At 37.4% G+C, this 17,444-nt stretch overlaps 1 protein-coding gene across 1 annotated transcript; it reads right to left on the bottom strand.

The window, feature by feature from the left end:
- Positions 10,692 to 12,506, bottom strand: LOC104786405 (transcription factor bHLH87-like). The gene is made up of 2 exons (XM_010511823.2): positions 12,212 to 12,506; positions 10,692 to 12,098 (listed from the first exon to the last, which is right to left on the bottom strand). Exons 1-2 carry the CDS (start codon positions 12,235 to 12,237, stop codon positions 10,997 to 10,999), a joined length of 1,128 nt encoding a protein of 375 aa, XP_010510125.1. The 5' UTR covers positions 12,238 to 12,506; the 3' UTR covers positions 10,692 to 10,996.

Here is a 17,444-nt window from a genome sequence, read left to right as displayed (position 1 = left end):
GAGTCAAAACATGAACTCGCAGAGTTCTGTTGAAGTGAGCATGAACTTTGATATTGGATCTACCCCTGATGCTCGCTAATTAAACTGCATGCAAGATTCATTTTATCTTTGTTTTCGTGAGTGCATTTTCGTTACTTTAAAAGTGTTTTGAAATTTTGTAATAATTTAATGTTATTGATTAATGTGATTTATTGGAATCAAGATAAGTAAAAAAGACTCGATCTAATAAAACCCATAAGATAAAGTTAATAAGAAAATAATGATCTAAATGAAAACTAATACAACATATCATTATATATCTTCGCTGTTAAGTGTTAACAAATCATAATCGAATATCCATTGTTGCAGTCTTAAGAATATTTTCAGAGTTTTTTTTTTGTTTTTTTGTCAAAAGAGATTTTCAGAGTTTTATTAGATTCGGGCTCAAATAATATGTTTGTAGCATTTTACCTAATACTTCCAAAAAAATATTTTCCTAAGAAAATTAATATTAAAAGTAAAATAGTTGATAGTAATTAAGTGTGTATTTTATATTAGACGTGTGTGTAAGAACGACAGTCTCAAAATTTTTGCTCTCTTCTTTTAACCAACTTAACGATGAGCTTTGTAACTACGACCATCTTCTGTCTCAATTCACGTCATTTTCATATTATATGATAGTGACTTTATCTATACGTTATATCTCTGAAAATTTGTTGTGTGTATATTTCTTTTTTACCGGATTAGTTCAAACGAGCCAATTGAAAGGAAAAATATTGACAAAGGTAACATGATGCGACTCCACTCTAGCTCGACGTGCCAGCTTATCCGCGACACCATTCTGTAAACGGGGGATCAGATCAACAACGAAAGATATGAATTCTTTCTTATCATCTTCAATCAAGTCCAAATATGTTTGGAAGGCAGGCCACTCGGAAGGCGAAGACACCATCTTCACCAAATCAGAACAATCCGTGAGAAAAACTACTCTCTCTTCATCCGCACCAATCATGCACCGCATTGCCCAGATGAGTGCTTCCACTTCTGTATGGAGGGGTGACAAGCTTCGACGAGAATTAGATGCACCCATAATGGGAGACTCCCCCTCAGGGGGAAGGCAATGCCATCCTCTACAGATAAACTGGTCGAACGCCTTCCAAGATCCATCCACAAAACAACGGTGGTTTGTTCCATATCTATCAATCACAGTCATTGTATTGACTATGGAACCAGGAATCTGGCGAAAAACATCCTGAGACGGCGGTCCCGATCCCTCCTCCTGCGCCGAAAACCAAAGTTTTGCTTCCTCATCCGCTATCTGCAAGACAGCTAGTGGGTTGGAGTCCAAATTACTAAAGACTTTATCATTTCTGGCCTTCCAGATATACCACAGAATCCATGGGAACACATCCATCGAAAAACCCTGCTGAATTCTCCAAAATAGATAATCCATGTTTGCATAGATCGAGCCTGAAGGAAACAAGTCCGGGGATGTCGGGAAGGAGGACAAACCCCAAACCTGCTTAGCCGGAGGACATAAGAAGAGGGCATGATTGATTGTCTCCTCCATCCCTCCCACAAAGTGCGCATTCCGGATCACAGCCCAAACCACGACGTCGAAAATTAGCTGTTGTCGCCACACAACCCGTAATTGCTTGCCACAAAAAATGTTTGATTTTTGGTGGACACCGAAGTTGCCAGACAAATGCCTGAAGAGGAACAATATCCTGACCGATAACAGGATAGGCAGTCCCCGGTTTCTGACGCAAAGCTTGATACCCAGATTTAACGGTGTACATACCAGATTTTGTAAAATGCCAACCCAATATATCCTGTGTGGGGGAATTACCAAAAGGTAAAGCTGAAATAAGGGCAACATCCTCCAGCTCAAAAGAGACCGAAAACAAGGCCAAATCCCAGGAGTGTGAGCTCCTGTCAATGAAGGTTTCAACTCTGAGCCTAGGATCGGCTGGCGATCCCGAACGCAATGCTGGTCTCGGGGATTGAGCAGGAATCCAAGGCTCAGACCATACTAAAATGGAATCACCGGATCCTACCCGTTTAATGAGTCCTTTGTTTACCAGAGAGCGAGCAGATACAATACTCCTCCATCCATAAGACGGGGAGTAAGATTTAATTGGATCCAAAGGATTGGAGTGCCTATAATATCTTCCTTTAAACACCCGCGCAAATAAGGAGTCTGGAACCATAATCAACCGCCAGAGTTGTTTAGCCAACAATGCAGTGTTAAAATCATCCAGACACCGAAAACCCAAACCTCCCTCCATCTTATCAATACATAACCTGTCCCAAGCAACCCAGTGTAAACCTCGTGTTTCTCCAGAAGAATTCCACCAAAAGTTAGAGATCGCACTCATAAGCTTCCGTGTAATTTTTTTCAGGAGTCGAAAACAAGACATTACAAAGGTCGGAACCGCGGTAGCCACTGATTTAATCATTACCTCCTTTCCCCCCCCTAGACAGCAGCCGAGCAGGCCATCCACCTGTCCGCTTTTGCAGTCTATCCTGAACAAAGGAGAAGATTTTAGTTTTTGACCCACCGAGGCATTCAGGGATACCCAAGTAGGAACTCATGCCACCCAAAGTGGTGATTCCCAATACACCTTTCAGTGTCTCACGAAAAACCACATCCACTGTGTGGCCAAATTGAATCGACGACTTCTGGAAATTAATCCGCTGAACATATTGTCTTATTATCCCTAGAACAGCCTCACATTGCTCCTTTGTGGCCCGACAGACAAACAGACTATCATCTGCGAACAGTAAGTGTGAGATCGCAGGACAGGCAGTCGATACCTTGATACCCGTAATAAGTTTAGACCGTTCCGCCTTTCGTAAATTTGCAATGAAAACCTCAGTACAAAGTATAAAAAGATATGGCGATAGGGGGTCACCCTGACGAAGACCTCTAGAAGGAGTTATGGACCCATGTGGTTGGCCATTGAGCAAAACGCTATACTAAACCGAAGTCACACACCACATGATCCAAGATATTCATTTCTCACAAAAATCAAATTTTCGTAACAGATGTTCAACAAAGGGTCATTCGACCCGATCATAGGCCTTGCTCTTATCTGTTTTTATGGCTATGAACTTACCCTTGCATGAGGGATTAGTACATAGTCCATGAAACATCTCTTGAGCAATCAAAATATTATCCGCAATTAGCCGTCCCTCTACAAACGCCGATTGAGTCTCCGAGATCAGTGTTGGCAAAAACGTTCGCAAACGTTGACACAAAATCTTCGAAATAATCTTGTAACCAACATTGCATAGACTAATAGGTCTCCACTCAGACATCCGGGTCGGTTTATCAACCTTTGGTATTAGGCAAATATTTGTCATATTTAATCGTTTATCGAAACCACCCTCATGGAAAAAAGTGTCTACCAAAAGTTTTAAGTCAACCTTGACCGTGTCCCATGCCCGTTGGTAAAAGAGCGCCGTCATACCATCCGGTCCAGGGGCTTTATCAGGGTGCATCATAAATAAGGCCTCTTTGATTTCCCTTTCTGAGACTGGTCGCGTCAATGTCTCATTATCCTCACCCGTGATGGACGTTTCCACCTTAGCCAGTGTTTCCTCAAAATTTGTAGGATCCGTGGATGTGAATAACTCTTGAAAGTAAGATACAGCTATACCCTTTACTTGAGAGTCCTCCGTAACCCACTGTCCAGCTTCATCATGAAGCCCTACAATACGATTTTTAGCTCTACGTTGTTTAGTCTGGGCATGAAAGTAACTAGTGTTTTGATCCCCAAGACGCTTCCATCGACTCTGACTGTTTTGGTACCAGTAAATCTCTTCATCCCGATAACCCTCACGTAGCTTCCAAGTCAGCTCCAAAATAACCTCAACAGAAACGCTATCATCCTCTTAGGCGATCGCTAACCTACCCTTTATTTCCTTGATCGTCTCCCGACCGTATGGTACCTGTGTTTTCCGCCACTTAGATATTGCCTGCCGACACTGAACTATCTTATCCATTAAGTTTCCATTTGTCCCCGTCACCCCAGAACCCCATCCTTCTCAAATAACGCCAAAGAAACACTCTTTATCAAGCCACCGCCGGTCAAAGCGAAAACAACTCCTCCCCCGTCGGATTTTTTCCTCAGGGGAAGCTAAAACCGGTTTATGATCCGAGGCGACCATTGGTAAATATTCCGTGAAGGAATCACTGAACAAGTCATGAAGCTTCTCATTGGCTAACGCTCGATCAAGACGACACCGAATGGGTTTCTTATCCCGCCAATCCCACCAAGACAGGCTATCCCCGACCGCAGGAAACTCTAGTAAGCCACAATGTCGAATCATAGTATTAACACCAACAAAAGAAGACGCATGGCGGAGCTTCCCTCCTCGTTTTTCATGATTACCTTTTAATTCATTAAAGTCTCCAACAAGAAACCAAGGGGAATCCCTTAATATCCCAATCCGCGTTAAACGTCCGATACTAGGTCTCGGTTCGATGGGACCGGGTCACCATAAACAAAAGTAAAATAAATAATTTAGCCTTTGTAAGTAAGTTCCACGTCGATCAAACGATTAGATTCGAATAAAAAAGAAACATCATAAGTATTATTATAGTATAAGGCCAAACCGCCACTACAACCGATATGATCAACCGTTTTCAAATATGAATAACCAAAATGACCAACAAAAAGTTCCATAAAAGCTAAAGGTTGTCTAGTATCAGATAAAAATAAAAAATCAGGCCTATGCTTCCCCCACAAGTCCCTAAGATACCCAATAGTTGCTTTGTTCCCAAGCCCTTGACAATTCCAGCTCAAAATATTCATTTATCCAGAGTTGGTTTAGGTGGCTTTGACCCACCAGTTGGACCCTTCTCCTGTTCCTGGTTCCTCGGGTTTGNAATATCCCAATCCGCGTTAAACGTCCGATACTAGGTCTCGGTTCGATGGGACCGGGTCACCATAAACAAAAGTAAAATAAATAATTTAGCCTTTGTAAGTAAGTTCCACGTCGATCAAACGATTAGATTCGAATAAAAAAGAAACATCATAAGTATTATTATAGTATAAGGCCAAACCGCCACTACAACCGATATGATCAACCGTTTTCAAATATGAATAACCAAAATGACCAACAAAAAGTTCCATAAAAGCTAAAGGTTGTCTAGTATCAGATAAAAATAAAAAATCAGGCCTATGCTTCCCCCACAAGTCCCTAAGATACCCAATAGTTGCTTTGTTCCCAAGCCCTTGACAATTCCAGCTCAAAATATTCATTTATCCAGAGTTGGTTTAGGTGGCTTTGACCCACCAGTTGGACCCTTCTCCTGTTCCTGGTTCCTCGGGTTTGGTCCATCCCCTGTTGAATACTCTGGTACGCAGGTACACATTTAACTTTTTAGAAGCTACTCCTTTGAGTGCCAAAGGAGGTTTTGTCTTTCGAACCTTATCCACTGGTGGAACCCCGACAGTTGTTGCACCCGTATCAGCATCAATATCCATGGAGTCGTCCTCTGAATCCGCTATCACACCCGTTAGAGTTGCAGTGTCCGAAACGGGGTCCAGAGAAGGATCCACCAGCAAGTTAGCCACATCCCCATCATTCTGCTGATCTGGATCAGGAATCTCAGTTTCTACAACCTTGTCCTCTACCTCTTCCATTAGCTGATCAATAGGTTCCTCAGAAACTTTCCTTACCACCATCAGAGCCTGCTGGCTTATAACCGAACTCGTTGTGATGAAGGAAACCAGAGTCTCAGCGATCCTTGCTTCTATGGAAGCAGATGCTTCTACGGAAGCAGTCTGCAGATCAACCGAAACAAGCAACTTCAGACCATTTGCATCTGCATTCGGAACCGTTGACTCTGCAGTCCCCACCGCATCTGAACCATTCACCTCATTCATATCAGGATTTGGAACCACCCCCGCATCCTGAAATAGAGGTCTCCGAACCTTCTTCAGTGGTGGGACACCATTGATTGAGGATGAGGATTGCATCGCTACTTGTTCAACAGGAACTGGGATCTGTCCTTGTTCCAACTCCTCAACCAGAACCGGAGCAGAAGCAGATGCAGCAGCCGCAACAGCTTTAGCCATATGACGATGGTCATTGAATTGCACGTAGTTAGTGAACCAACGGGGTTTAGATGACGGTTCACCCCTTTCCAGTGAAGACCGACTTGTAACCCCTGTATCCTGCTTCCCTTTAGGATGTCGTTGTCCGGCCTTGTTAGAAGTTGGTTCCCGACTCTCCCCTTCTTTGCCCTTCCCCTTATTCCTGTCACTTGTGACAGCCCCTTTGTAACTATGCAAAGGGCGAACCACATCATCTTCCCTCGGAAAGTGCAGAGCTGGAGTAATCCGATCAGTCTTCCACAACGGACAGTGATCCTCGTCATGACATAAGCTGAAACAGTTTTTGCAGAATCCATGAAGTCTCTCATAACGGAGAGTAACAATTGTTTCCTCCCCATTATAGAACTCGATGATTGTAGAAAAGCATAAAGGCTTGAACCCGTTGACTGTAACTTTCACCCTTCCACCATCAATATCGACCATCTCCACCCGACCAATCTCTGCACCAATGCTCCGGAAGGTTGGTTCAGCCCAGAACTGAAAAAGGACATCCAGTACTCTAACCCAAAAAGTTAACTCCAAAGGATAAGCCGGATCCACCGTTGGACTCCATCGCACCATTGCCACCATCCAGCGGCCAAAATGAAATGGAGCCATCTGGAGCACCTCTGTAATGTGCTCCTCATTGTCAAAATCAAATTGGAACTTCCCCATCCCTAAGTCAGCTCCCACAACACGTCCTTCCAAATGCCAAATCTTGGGAAGCATGATCAAAAGGGACTTCATGTCCTGCATTCTTGGGTTCATACAGCGACCCACAACCGTCTTTGAGTACCCTGCTATCAAAGCTGAGTTATCAAAAAACGGGATTTTGATTCTGCGCTTAGGAACCATACCCTCATCACTCTTACTCACACCACTCTTACCCAACAAAGAACTTTGAGACATGATCAAAAACTGTACCCGAACCCAAATATGCCACCAAAACAGTAAAAGAGAGCTGAGAACTGGTAGTGAAAAAATGGAATAGAAAATGTTGTGATGAGAACTGAGAACTGGTAGATGATCCTTTATATACATCCAAACTTTCCAATACCACCGAGCTAAAAATCCTACAGATTCAGTGTATAAATGACAAAATATATCCTCTTGATCCGCAAAAGCCATGAGTGTAACCAAGATTACCGTTAAAGAAACCAAATATGGGAACCAAATCAAAGCCAACCTCCATTGTGAATCAATCAAACACAATCTGATGTGGAGAATAACTACATCTCTGACCCAAATTATATTTCCATTAACTCTGGTAATAAGAGATTGTGCCAACCTCTCCGATCGCAGGAAAGGAATCCGGGATAACACACACTCAAACCCCACTAAATCCAAATGTGATCCATAGTCTTTCACTTGTGGCCAAGATCCAATGATTAAATGGCAGAAGATTACCCCTTGATCCTAAGAGAACATAAGGCTATCCGAATATCCCAATAAATTACTTGAATAGGAGAATCGAATCATTGCCAAACCCCACTTCGAATAAATTGGATTCCAATTGATCTGCGATAATACCACACCTGTAACCCAGAAATCACCTACGTAGTCATCGGTAATTCCGATCCAGGAGATCACAATTCCAGAACCCATTGAAACCGATCGTATCCCATATGTCAGAATACTCTTATCACAAAGATCCTGATATACAACAATCAGGCCATATCTCCGAATGAATATTAAAATTGTTAAGCACAGACCAGTTCGGTTAATCCCATCTCTTCTCTTCGTAGTGAAACAATAGAATAGAGATAAACCATAGAACGAAAAAACCACAAAAACCCAAGAAAAATCCGAAATGATTCCCCTACAGCCTATTCAGAATCCTAGAACGGCGGTTCTATGATGCAATTGGTGGGCGCTCACTCGAGTTGTGTGTATATTTCTTGTGAGGCAAAGTAACAGAAACTATTTCTTCGCTCATTATCAACCAAAACTATGGTTACGCTTTTTGATTATGAAACAAAGATATGTCGTAAAACAATTTTCTACTAAATATCATATAATCATTTCACTTCATCAAAAGATTTATGGTTTTTGAAATTGACTCAATTACTTATACCGTGATAAAGGAATTAATATGATAGTTCCAAAATAATACACTACAAATGATCATACATGTATTTTATTTGAATATAAAAAAATCCCACTTTTAGTGTATTCTTTGTTAATATTACAATTCTACACAAAAAATTACGATATATGTAGTAGTATCTATCTACTAATATATTACAAATATAAGTGCACATTAAAGTTAACGTAAAAAATTATCAGCTAGCGTATATGGTACTTGGGATGATTAAAAAGCTTACAATAATATCAATTTTAAAAAGTTAAAAAAATAAAACTGAAATGGATTTTTCGTTTTCTGAAAGAAGAACAAGTTGATGAATAATAAAGCCAAATGAGGATGATAATAGAAAGGTATACCATCTCTGCATCTCATTTGATGATTGTGGACAACTGGATGATTTTTTTTTCTTTTTTTTTTTCAATTTGAGCGAAGAAGTTGCCAAGTTGATGAAATCAAAAATATTCAGCTTTCGTTACCAAAATGTATCCTCTGATTTGAGAAGATACTTTGTTCTTGATTCCATTTGATATTTCCTATATTATATGATTTTAAGACTGCAATAAATAATAAATAGATCGACATGTGTACAAATAAGGTTGTTGGTGTGATTTGCGGACCATATTAGAAGTATGGACTTATGATTAGTAGGACCAAAACCTAGGATTTACTTATTAAGATATACAATAATACTAATTGTGGTTATGTTAAAACTTTCTAAAAATAGGTTGCTTCACATGGACATCTTTGTCTAAAACGTTACATGGAAACAAACAAAAGACCATAACCGTTCAATTAAAAAAGTCAACAGGAATGATCGATCTCTCTTATCTCCCCAGCTTGCAACACCCATCGAATCCTGACTTTTTCTTTTGATTAATTATTCTATACTTCAAAATCTATTTTATATAATTCTTTTCTTAGAGTTTTCTGTTTGTTGGGAGTCAACTTGAATATATGATTTTCTGATATTAAAATAACGGATTATATAGTATTGTATCTACTAAATCATCAATTTATAGTTGACTTCATATATTACTCGTTATAGATAACTCTACCACACCAAGTCGGTTGCATCTCCGATTGCTTCATTGCGTTGATGACTAATTTAATTTGAACTTCAAGAACAGTTGGATACTATTTATGGTTTGACTTAAGTGCCGTTACACAATGGACTTTGTTCATCCAATATCGCGGCTGCAATTGGCCTTACGAGACTCTTCCAAATGTAAACTTGTCTTAGTTTTTTTTTTTTTTTTTTTGAGTTTAAACTTGTTTAAGTTTGATTAGACCTTTTAGTCTTCTTCTCTTCTATGGAGTACATGTTCTTAAAAGGTATTATCAGATTTTCATTCACAATCGACCGAACAATATGATGCAACTCAAAAGCTATGTTACACATTGCAAAGAAAAAAAAAAAGTTAAACGCACCTCTTTTCTTAAATTACTAGCATACTTAGAGAGATCGACATAGACATTATACTAAAATGTAAAATAAAACAATTAAAGATTCAAATAACATGTTCTGTGTTTTGAAAGTTCATATTAAAAATTATGATTGTTGGGCTATCGACAAAAACAAAAATAGTGGATTATTTAACCATGCGCTTTTGTTAAACTTGCTATATAATCATGAACTTTGCTCTTGAGCACAATACATTTGGGTATACGCGAATATTAAAACATTAACTTAAAATATAAGTGTAGAAAAGGTAGCATGTTATTTTATTAACTTTGTTCAAGGAGCATGTTATTTTATTAACTTAAAATATAAGTGTAGAAAAGGTAGCAAGTTAGTTTTTTTTCCTTCAAATTATCATTTAAGTAAGTGTAAATTGCAAATAAATAAAAAGTTGATCATAGTCAATATAATTCCCCAAGTCAAATAAAAAAACACATCCATCAAAGAAAGAACATAATAAAATACAATTAAAGGAAGTAGAATGTGTTTAAGGAGATTTAGGGACGAAATAAGACAAAAACCAAAAGACAAAAAAGAAGAATAAAAAGATGGAGAGTGAAAGAGAGAAGCATGTGGTGAGCATTTTAGGGTGTAACCAGTCAGGTGGAGTTATATTCTCAAGGCGCACGCCTTCATTATTCCTCTTAACTCTTCTTAGTACTAATCTCAATCCACAATTAACTATGTTTTAAACTTCTCTCTTTGAATTTTTATTTCGATATCAAATTAGGTCCATGATATGTTTCTTCCACTAACACCAGCATATATACACCTTGCACAAATACTCTTATTATTATATCTTCCAAAAAAAAAACAGATCTAAAGTCAAATTTTCATATGGATAATGTTCCTAAGTGCCAATATATATATATATATATGGACATATATTGTAGTATTATAGTGCTCCAAAAGAGTTCTCCCAAGTAAAGCTAAATTTTTTTTATGAAACTAAAAAAAGAATGTATATATATATAGAGAGAGAGAGAGAGATGGCACTTTAATTCTAAACACTTTTGTTGATAATCATCGCTTCATAATTGCAATTATCATACGTTTTCTTTTCTTTAAGTAATGAAAATGTTGCGGAGACCGTAGTTAACTTCTTGCGGCTCTGTTTTTCACAATATTTTCAAACCCTCGAATTCCACAGATTATATATATATATATATATATAAAACTTTATATAAAAAGAAATGCAAAAACAAAGACTGGAAAGTGTAAACAAACACTTCCCGACATCACAGAAGTGCCTTTCTTGAGAACTGCTAAAACAATCAAGACGCCATGATTCTGTTTGCATGATGATGATGAACTCAAAAGTTTTATAATCTTCCAATCATTCAAATCCGAGACTTTGTAAATTGTTCAACACTCTGGATGATGATGGATCTGATTAGGGTTTTGTAAAGGAAGAAAAGACGGGTGGAATAAAGGAAACGAAGGAGAAGGAGCAGAGGAGAAGGAGAGATTGGTTGGGTCAAGCTTGGGTCTCAAGTTTTCTAAAGCTTTTACTTGCGCTCTAAGGAACTTTAGATAATTAGCAGCTTCATCAAGCATTGAAGCAGTGTCCATCTTCGTCCCACCTGGAACCAATGTTTGTAAAACCCTAATCTTCTCACTTATCCTCTCCCTTCTCTGCCTCGCTGCAACCGTTTGAGGATCCGTCGATATCTTCACGTTCTTCCTCTTAGGTTTTTCCACAACCTCCAAACCAAAATTCACCGGTCTAAATGCAGCTGCTCTGTATATCATCTCCTTCATCTGCGCGATCGCCTCAGCATCCGGCTCGGTGTTATCAGATACACAAGTTGAATGTTGGAAACTAATATTTGACGAACCGCCTCGTTCTTTCTCTGTTCTTGGTTTCTTCGATTTCGATTGATCCTCGTCGTAGATGAGCTTGAAACCTCCCTTCTCCGAATCATCTTGAGGACGAACAAGACGGAAGTGACTTCCTTTCTCGTCTCCTCCTCTGTTTCTCTTCAAACACTTTGGCTTTACCGTTGTTGTTGTTGCTGTCTCGGGAGTGATCTCTCTGTTCTCAGACTCAGCAGAGGAGACTCCACCAAAGCTCCAAAGAGTCTGAGAATCTGAGAAAAGCACTGAGATCCCTTCATCGTCTTCCGTTGAAGTGTTGTTGCTGTTCGACGTGGCCGATAACAAACAATCGAGCGATGATGGATCTATGGAAGTAGCTCTGTTTCCAACATGTTCCTGCTGCTGTTGAATCTCACCGAGAACTCCAATATCAGACATGAAACAGCTGCTAAGACTCGGATTAATAAGTTGGTGGTGATGATGAAAAGAAGAAGAAGAAGAACAGAGTTCTCTAGCCATCATTAGCTCGTTTCCTCCCCAAATCAAATCCGATCCTTGATGATGATCCATGAGTTTGCTCTCTCGTGTCATTCCATACATAGCTTGAGCGTAAACAGACTCCAATCCTTCCATCAGATCAAACACAATCCTAAGAAAACACCCAAAACAAACACAAAATGTGAGAAAACAGAGCAAATTTTGCAAAACATACATGAAAACTAGTTTCTTCCAGTTTCATGCAAAGCTGATCTTTAAACAAACCTTGTTGTAATAACGGCAGAGCACATGAAAAAAAGTGAAACCCCGTATAAGAAGAAGAGAACAAAGAGAAGAGTTGACACAGGAAACTTTAGAAACGTTTCTTCTGGCTTAAAGAGATTAATAACCTCAAAAGGAAAAGAAAGGAGAAGTGCTGAAAAAGGAAAGAAAGTAAAACAATCTGTAAATGAGAAATTTTTTATTTCTGTGCTGTAGAAAGCTCTATTTCTGTTTCTGTTCTATAATAAGAGCTCTGGCTGCAGAGATGGTTGCTGTAAGTAAAGACTTGACAGCCCTATTACCTATACACACCTCTATGCATACCCAGATTTGTTATTATGCATATATATACAATATAGAATAAATATTTAATATATTTATTTTTATATATAAGTATTATTATTAAAAGAGGTCCCAACTTACGATGAGATCAGTTGTTCCTCTGTATCAAGCACTACTTCTGTACTTTGTGTAGATTGGTATGGATGGTTAAGTTTTAAGAATATACCCAACGGTCTGTTTTAAATAAACTTATTTTGATTACACACTTTTAAAACTTATTCATACGAGCCGCCGTAAAAAAGGAAACCTTATCTATATATATAGCCATTTGATCGGTTAACTTAACTACAAGAAAAAAATTATTTACTTTGATGTAATTTCTTACTAAATTGTATGATAATCATATGATCTGTGGATGCTATTTTAGATGATTTTTTGCTTCCCTAAAAAACATGCAATATTGCAAACTCAAATATAGATAATGGTACCTGTTCAATAGCCGACAGTAAATAAATAATAGACTTTGGAACAAGTGTACAATAAGATTTGGTATCTATATATTTGAATTTGTTACGTCTCCTAAACAGGGTTTAGTTAGTTAATTCAAAATTATTTAAATTTTCGTTAAAGAGAAAAGTGAGATTACGGGAGGTTAGTGAAAACAGTCTAAGCGAATAGATTATAGGTATAATTAATGAAATTAAGTTAAACAAAGGACCGAAATATATATAGTAGGTTGGTCCGTTGGTGTGCATAAATAGTTTCTGCATTAATCGAAGAGCATCTTTTTTTGAAACCCTAGAAAATAGATATAACAATTGATAAAAATCAGGGGGTCGTATATGATTATGCACTTGATGAAAAGGGTATATGTAATTAAAAAAATCTACGAGTGCTTGAGCAGAGAAAAAGGACTGACATTCTTTTAGCATCGTGCGAGCTGAAAAGTTTAGGGGAGACAGAGATCGAGACGAAGTTGGGGTTTAGGGTTTAAATCCTTTGGTTTTTTTTACGGGTGGCTGTATTAAAATTAAAGATGAATGTTAATTGTATATTATAGTTATAAACTTATAATCATCATCAGTCCGTCTGTAAAAGTAGTTCATAATTTATGTACCATTTTCTTATTATTATTCTAGGTGTTCGTTTGATTTACCTTTTCGCTATCATCATCAGTCAATTATGATCAATATCCTCCACATCTCGATCTATTTTGTAACACTTTCTTTCAAGTATAAATTATCTCAAGTTCTTTTGGCTGGAGCGTGATATTAATTTATAACTAAACCTTTTCTTTTTCTGGAATTCTTTTATCTGACCAAAGTTCTTCTTCAAGTCATGCACTTACCATTTGAAGATGAGAAACTCAAAATTATCCGTAAAAGATTGACAATAAATAGATATTGAAGGAATTGTTTTTGGATTTTTCAGAAACATTTTTATTTTTAGGAACTAATTTTTATAAGCTTATATTTCTTACAAATTAACACACAAAAAAAATCTTCCTATGTATTTTTGGTTTACTGATGATCCATCAAAATTTCATCATTAATTTATCCACAAAATAAAATAAGCCATTATTTTGGTGATTAACGACATTATTACTTGGCAAACCCGATACAAAATTTTTGAGAGTTAACTTACGATCGATGTTGTAATTAATTGCCAACTAACTTATCGCTAAAAACATTTATATATTCAGTCATATGGTAACCGGAACATTCTACGCTTTATAGATAATATTTATCAATCGACGCTCATTTACTAATACTATTTTTTTTTTGACAAGAAGATGATAAAATTCGCCCAAACAAGTCAATACTAATAGGAACATTGTTTACATAGATAGCTAACTGCGAAACTGTGCAAACTCGTCGCGCAAAATTATCTGTTTTACCATTCTGAGATCAAGGGACGTAAACCAATGAAAAATAAGCAAACTCTTCTTTATCCGTTTGTATGTCCTCCAAATAAGGCGTAAAAGCTGGTCAATCTGAAGGCGAAGATACTATCTTCACTAGATCAGAACAGTCGGTGAGAAAGACGACAGATTGGTTATCCGCCCCAATCATGCAGCGCATAGCCCATATAAGGGATTCAACCTCGACATGGAGAGAGGAGAGAGTGCGGCAAAGGTTGGCAGCTCCCATAGTAGGGACATCACTCCAGGGCGACGTGCAAAACCATCCTCTACCCGCATAACGATTTGTAGCTTTCCAAGAACCATCTACAAAACAAGTATAACTCGAGAGAGACCTAGGAACCCCTAAGCCCCCCTTCCACCAGGGACAGCCGTTTGGGAATATCCGATGCTAATACCTTATCCTCTGTCTGAGCTAGAGCCCATGCCTTTGCCTCATCCTCCGCTAACTGCAAAATTGCAAGGGAGTTTAAATCTAAAGTACTGAAGAGTTTATCATTGAGCGCTTTCCAGATATACCACAAAATCCAGGGAAAATAATTCTTGTGTTGGAACCTCTTTAAACCGCTAAAGAGAAAATCCATATTTGTACAAATTAACTCCGAAGAAAATACATCCAAGGCCATCAGAACATTTACTAATACTATTTGATAATCAAAAAACCATCTATCGATTTTTAGTTATAATTCACTTACTTTTTACATCATATATAATCTCTAAAATTTAAAATCTATAGTTTTTGCATTGTGGGTTTACAAGTTACAAATAGCATATGTTATATTCAATAAATAGTCTCAGTATATAGCAATTAAAATAGTGTATATTTTTTCTAAAAGTTGTCAAGATTTCATGAGAAAAGAAAATAAAAATCTAGTATTAAAATTGCAGAGCAAAATAGTTAGGAAGTTATGTGGGGCTAAGTAGACATACCAACATCAGTGGGGGAATATAAGAAGTGCTTTGGTTTAAGGGTAATATTTTCTTACAAAAACATCGCAATCCGTAGAACGGTGAGAAAGGGAGAGCAAAGAAGGCGACATGACCTCTCTGCCCAACCACATGTCGACCATAATCCCACAGCTCATTCATTTTTTTTTTCTTTCACAAATTGTCAACTTTTTTTTTTTTTTGAGGATTACTCTCACAAAATAAATCGAACATTTTTTTTTCAAAACTAATATTGTGGCCCAATGGTAGTATATTGGAGACAAAACGTAAACTTATTTCCTCCTTTGAATCTTGCTTGGAAGAAATTTATTACTGTTAAGGCTTAAGCTGATTGGTTTTGAGTTTAGTTAGGTTGTTTAATATGTTTGTCAAAAAACAAAAAAAAAGTTAGGTTGTTTAATATAGGTGGGGTTGTATTCAATGAATTTGTCTTTGCTCCGAGTTACAGCATAATTAGACAAAAATAAAACAGAATAAATCTACAAACTAACAATATTATGATTAAAGACCCCGAACAAAACGAGTTAGACGTACGTCGGAAAATATGTCAATCAAAATATACATGGATTAGCTCTAGCTACAAGATTTAAAACGTTAGATTAATTATAGTTGCGACTTAAAATCAAAAAATCCTCACTGGGAATTTTGTGCCAAAAGTCTAATCAACAATTTCATTCTCTCGTATAATTTAGGGTGTATGCACTACATGACCTATGGTAAAATCTCTTCATATGGGTAATCTACCGAATTCACCATTTTTATTGAATTCTTATTCGTATACCCTATTTTTAATATAGATTAGAATCTTAGATGATCAAACTCATTAGTCCAAGTCATATTTTCTCGTTGAAATGTGTTATAATACCAACATACATAAAGTTCTACAATATACGGTTAATGGATCAAAGAACAAATTTTGGACACCATAATTCTGTAGAAATGTATTCATCTTCCTTTCAAAAATAGCATTTTAGGTATTACGAATATGTAACATATATTTACAAAGAAAATAATTCATTTTGCATTATTGTATGAATATAACCATAAATGGTATTGTTATAAAGAAGAAAATGGGTAAATGAAGATGAACATCACATTCACAGTTGTTGACATCCTTAGGATACTCACAACGAAAGAGACCTTATTTTGTCCATACATGTGAACTCCATTTTTGTATTTGAATAATACCAAAACGTATATTAAATGAGAGACCCATAAAAAAACAAAAATTCTCAAATCAATATTAACTATTCTCACACCTCAAGCGGGAACCAAAAATGTCGGTCGAGAACAACCACTCTCAATTTAATTGAGACGAATTTGACTTCCTACGGTCATGGATCGATCCAATGTACCAAAAATTGAAACCGACCATGTCGGTTTAATAAGTCAACTCAAGTCTAATTGTGAGAAAAAAGTGTATATATGTAGACCATGTTCATATAAAAATCGTGAAGACTAGACCTCGTACGTAGTAATATAATTTGCATGTAGATTCTAGTAACTAGTAAGTAGTCCTAACTCCTAAACAATGGATTAAGATCTTTTGGTGTTTTCTTCCATAGGAGATAATTAGTGTATAAACAGAAATAAAGGATTTGTCGGGGGTATGTCCATGATTCTGCGCCCATGATAAAGAGATCAAATGAAAGTGGTCCATTATCACAATTTCACATATATATGTCAAAACATGAAACAAATTTCTACGAGTTAAGAGGAAGACGACAACGTTTTTAGAAAAAAATCCGATAACATTCTTTCACTTTCTGATACTTTGGCTCGGTACGCTTTAAATGGTCCAGACCGAAGCTGTACAGTAAGCGAAGCTAATAAGCTGCTTGACTCTTCTTATTTGCTCTCTCCCTTCCATTATTGAATGGTTCCACACGTGAACACAACGTTCCCCATATGAACGTGGCTCTCTTTTATTGGCTGTGATCTTGTAGTATTGTAGTCCCACGTGGGAAATCAGCATGGCGTCATATTGTAGTGTGGGGACTCAGCAACTTTTTTTTTTTGGTTAATTAAGAATCCAAAATGTTATACATTTTTCGTTCTTGTTTTTCTTATTAACTTCCCCCCCCC

The sequence above is a fragment of the Camelina sativa genome, chromosome 1 (assembly GCF_000633955.1).
Source record: "Camelina sativa cultivar DH55 chromosome 1, Cs, whole genome shotgun sequence".
Lineage (NCBI taxonomy): Eukaryota > Viridiplantae > Streptophyta > Magnoliopsida > Brassicales > Brassicaceae > Camelina > Camelina sativa.
Note: the sequence above shows the minus strand (reverse complement) of the source record. Positions and strands in the feature narration are given on the sequence as shown.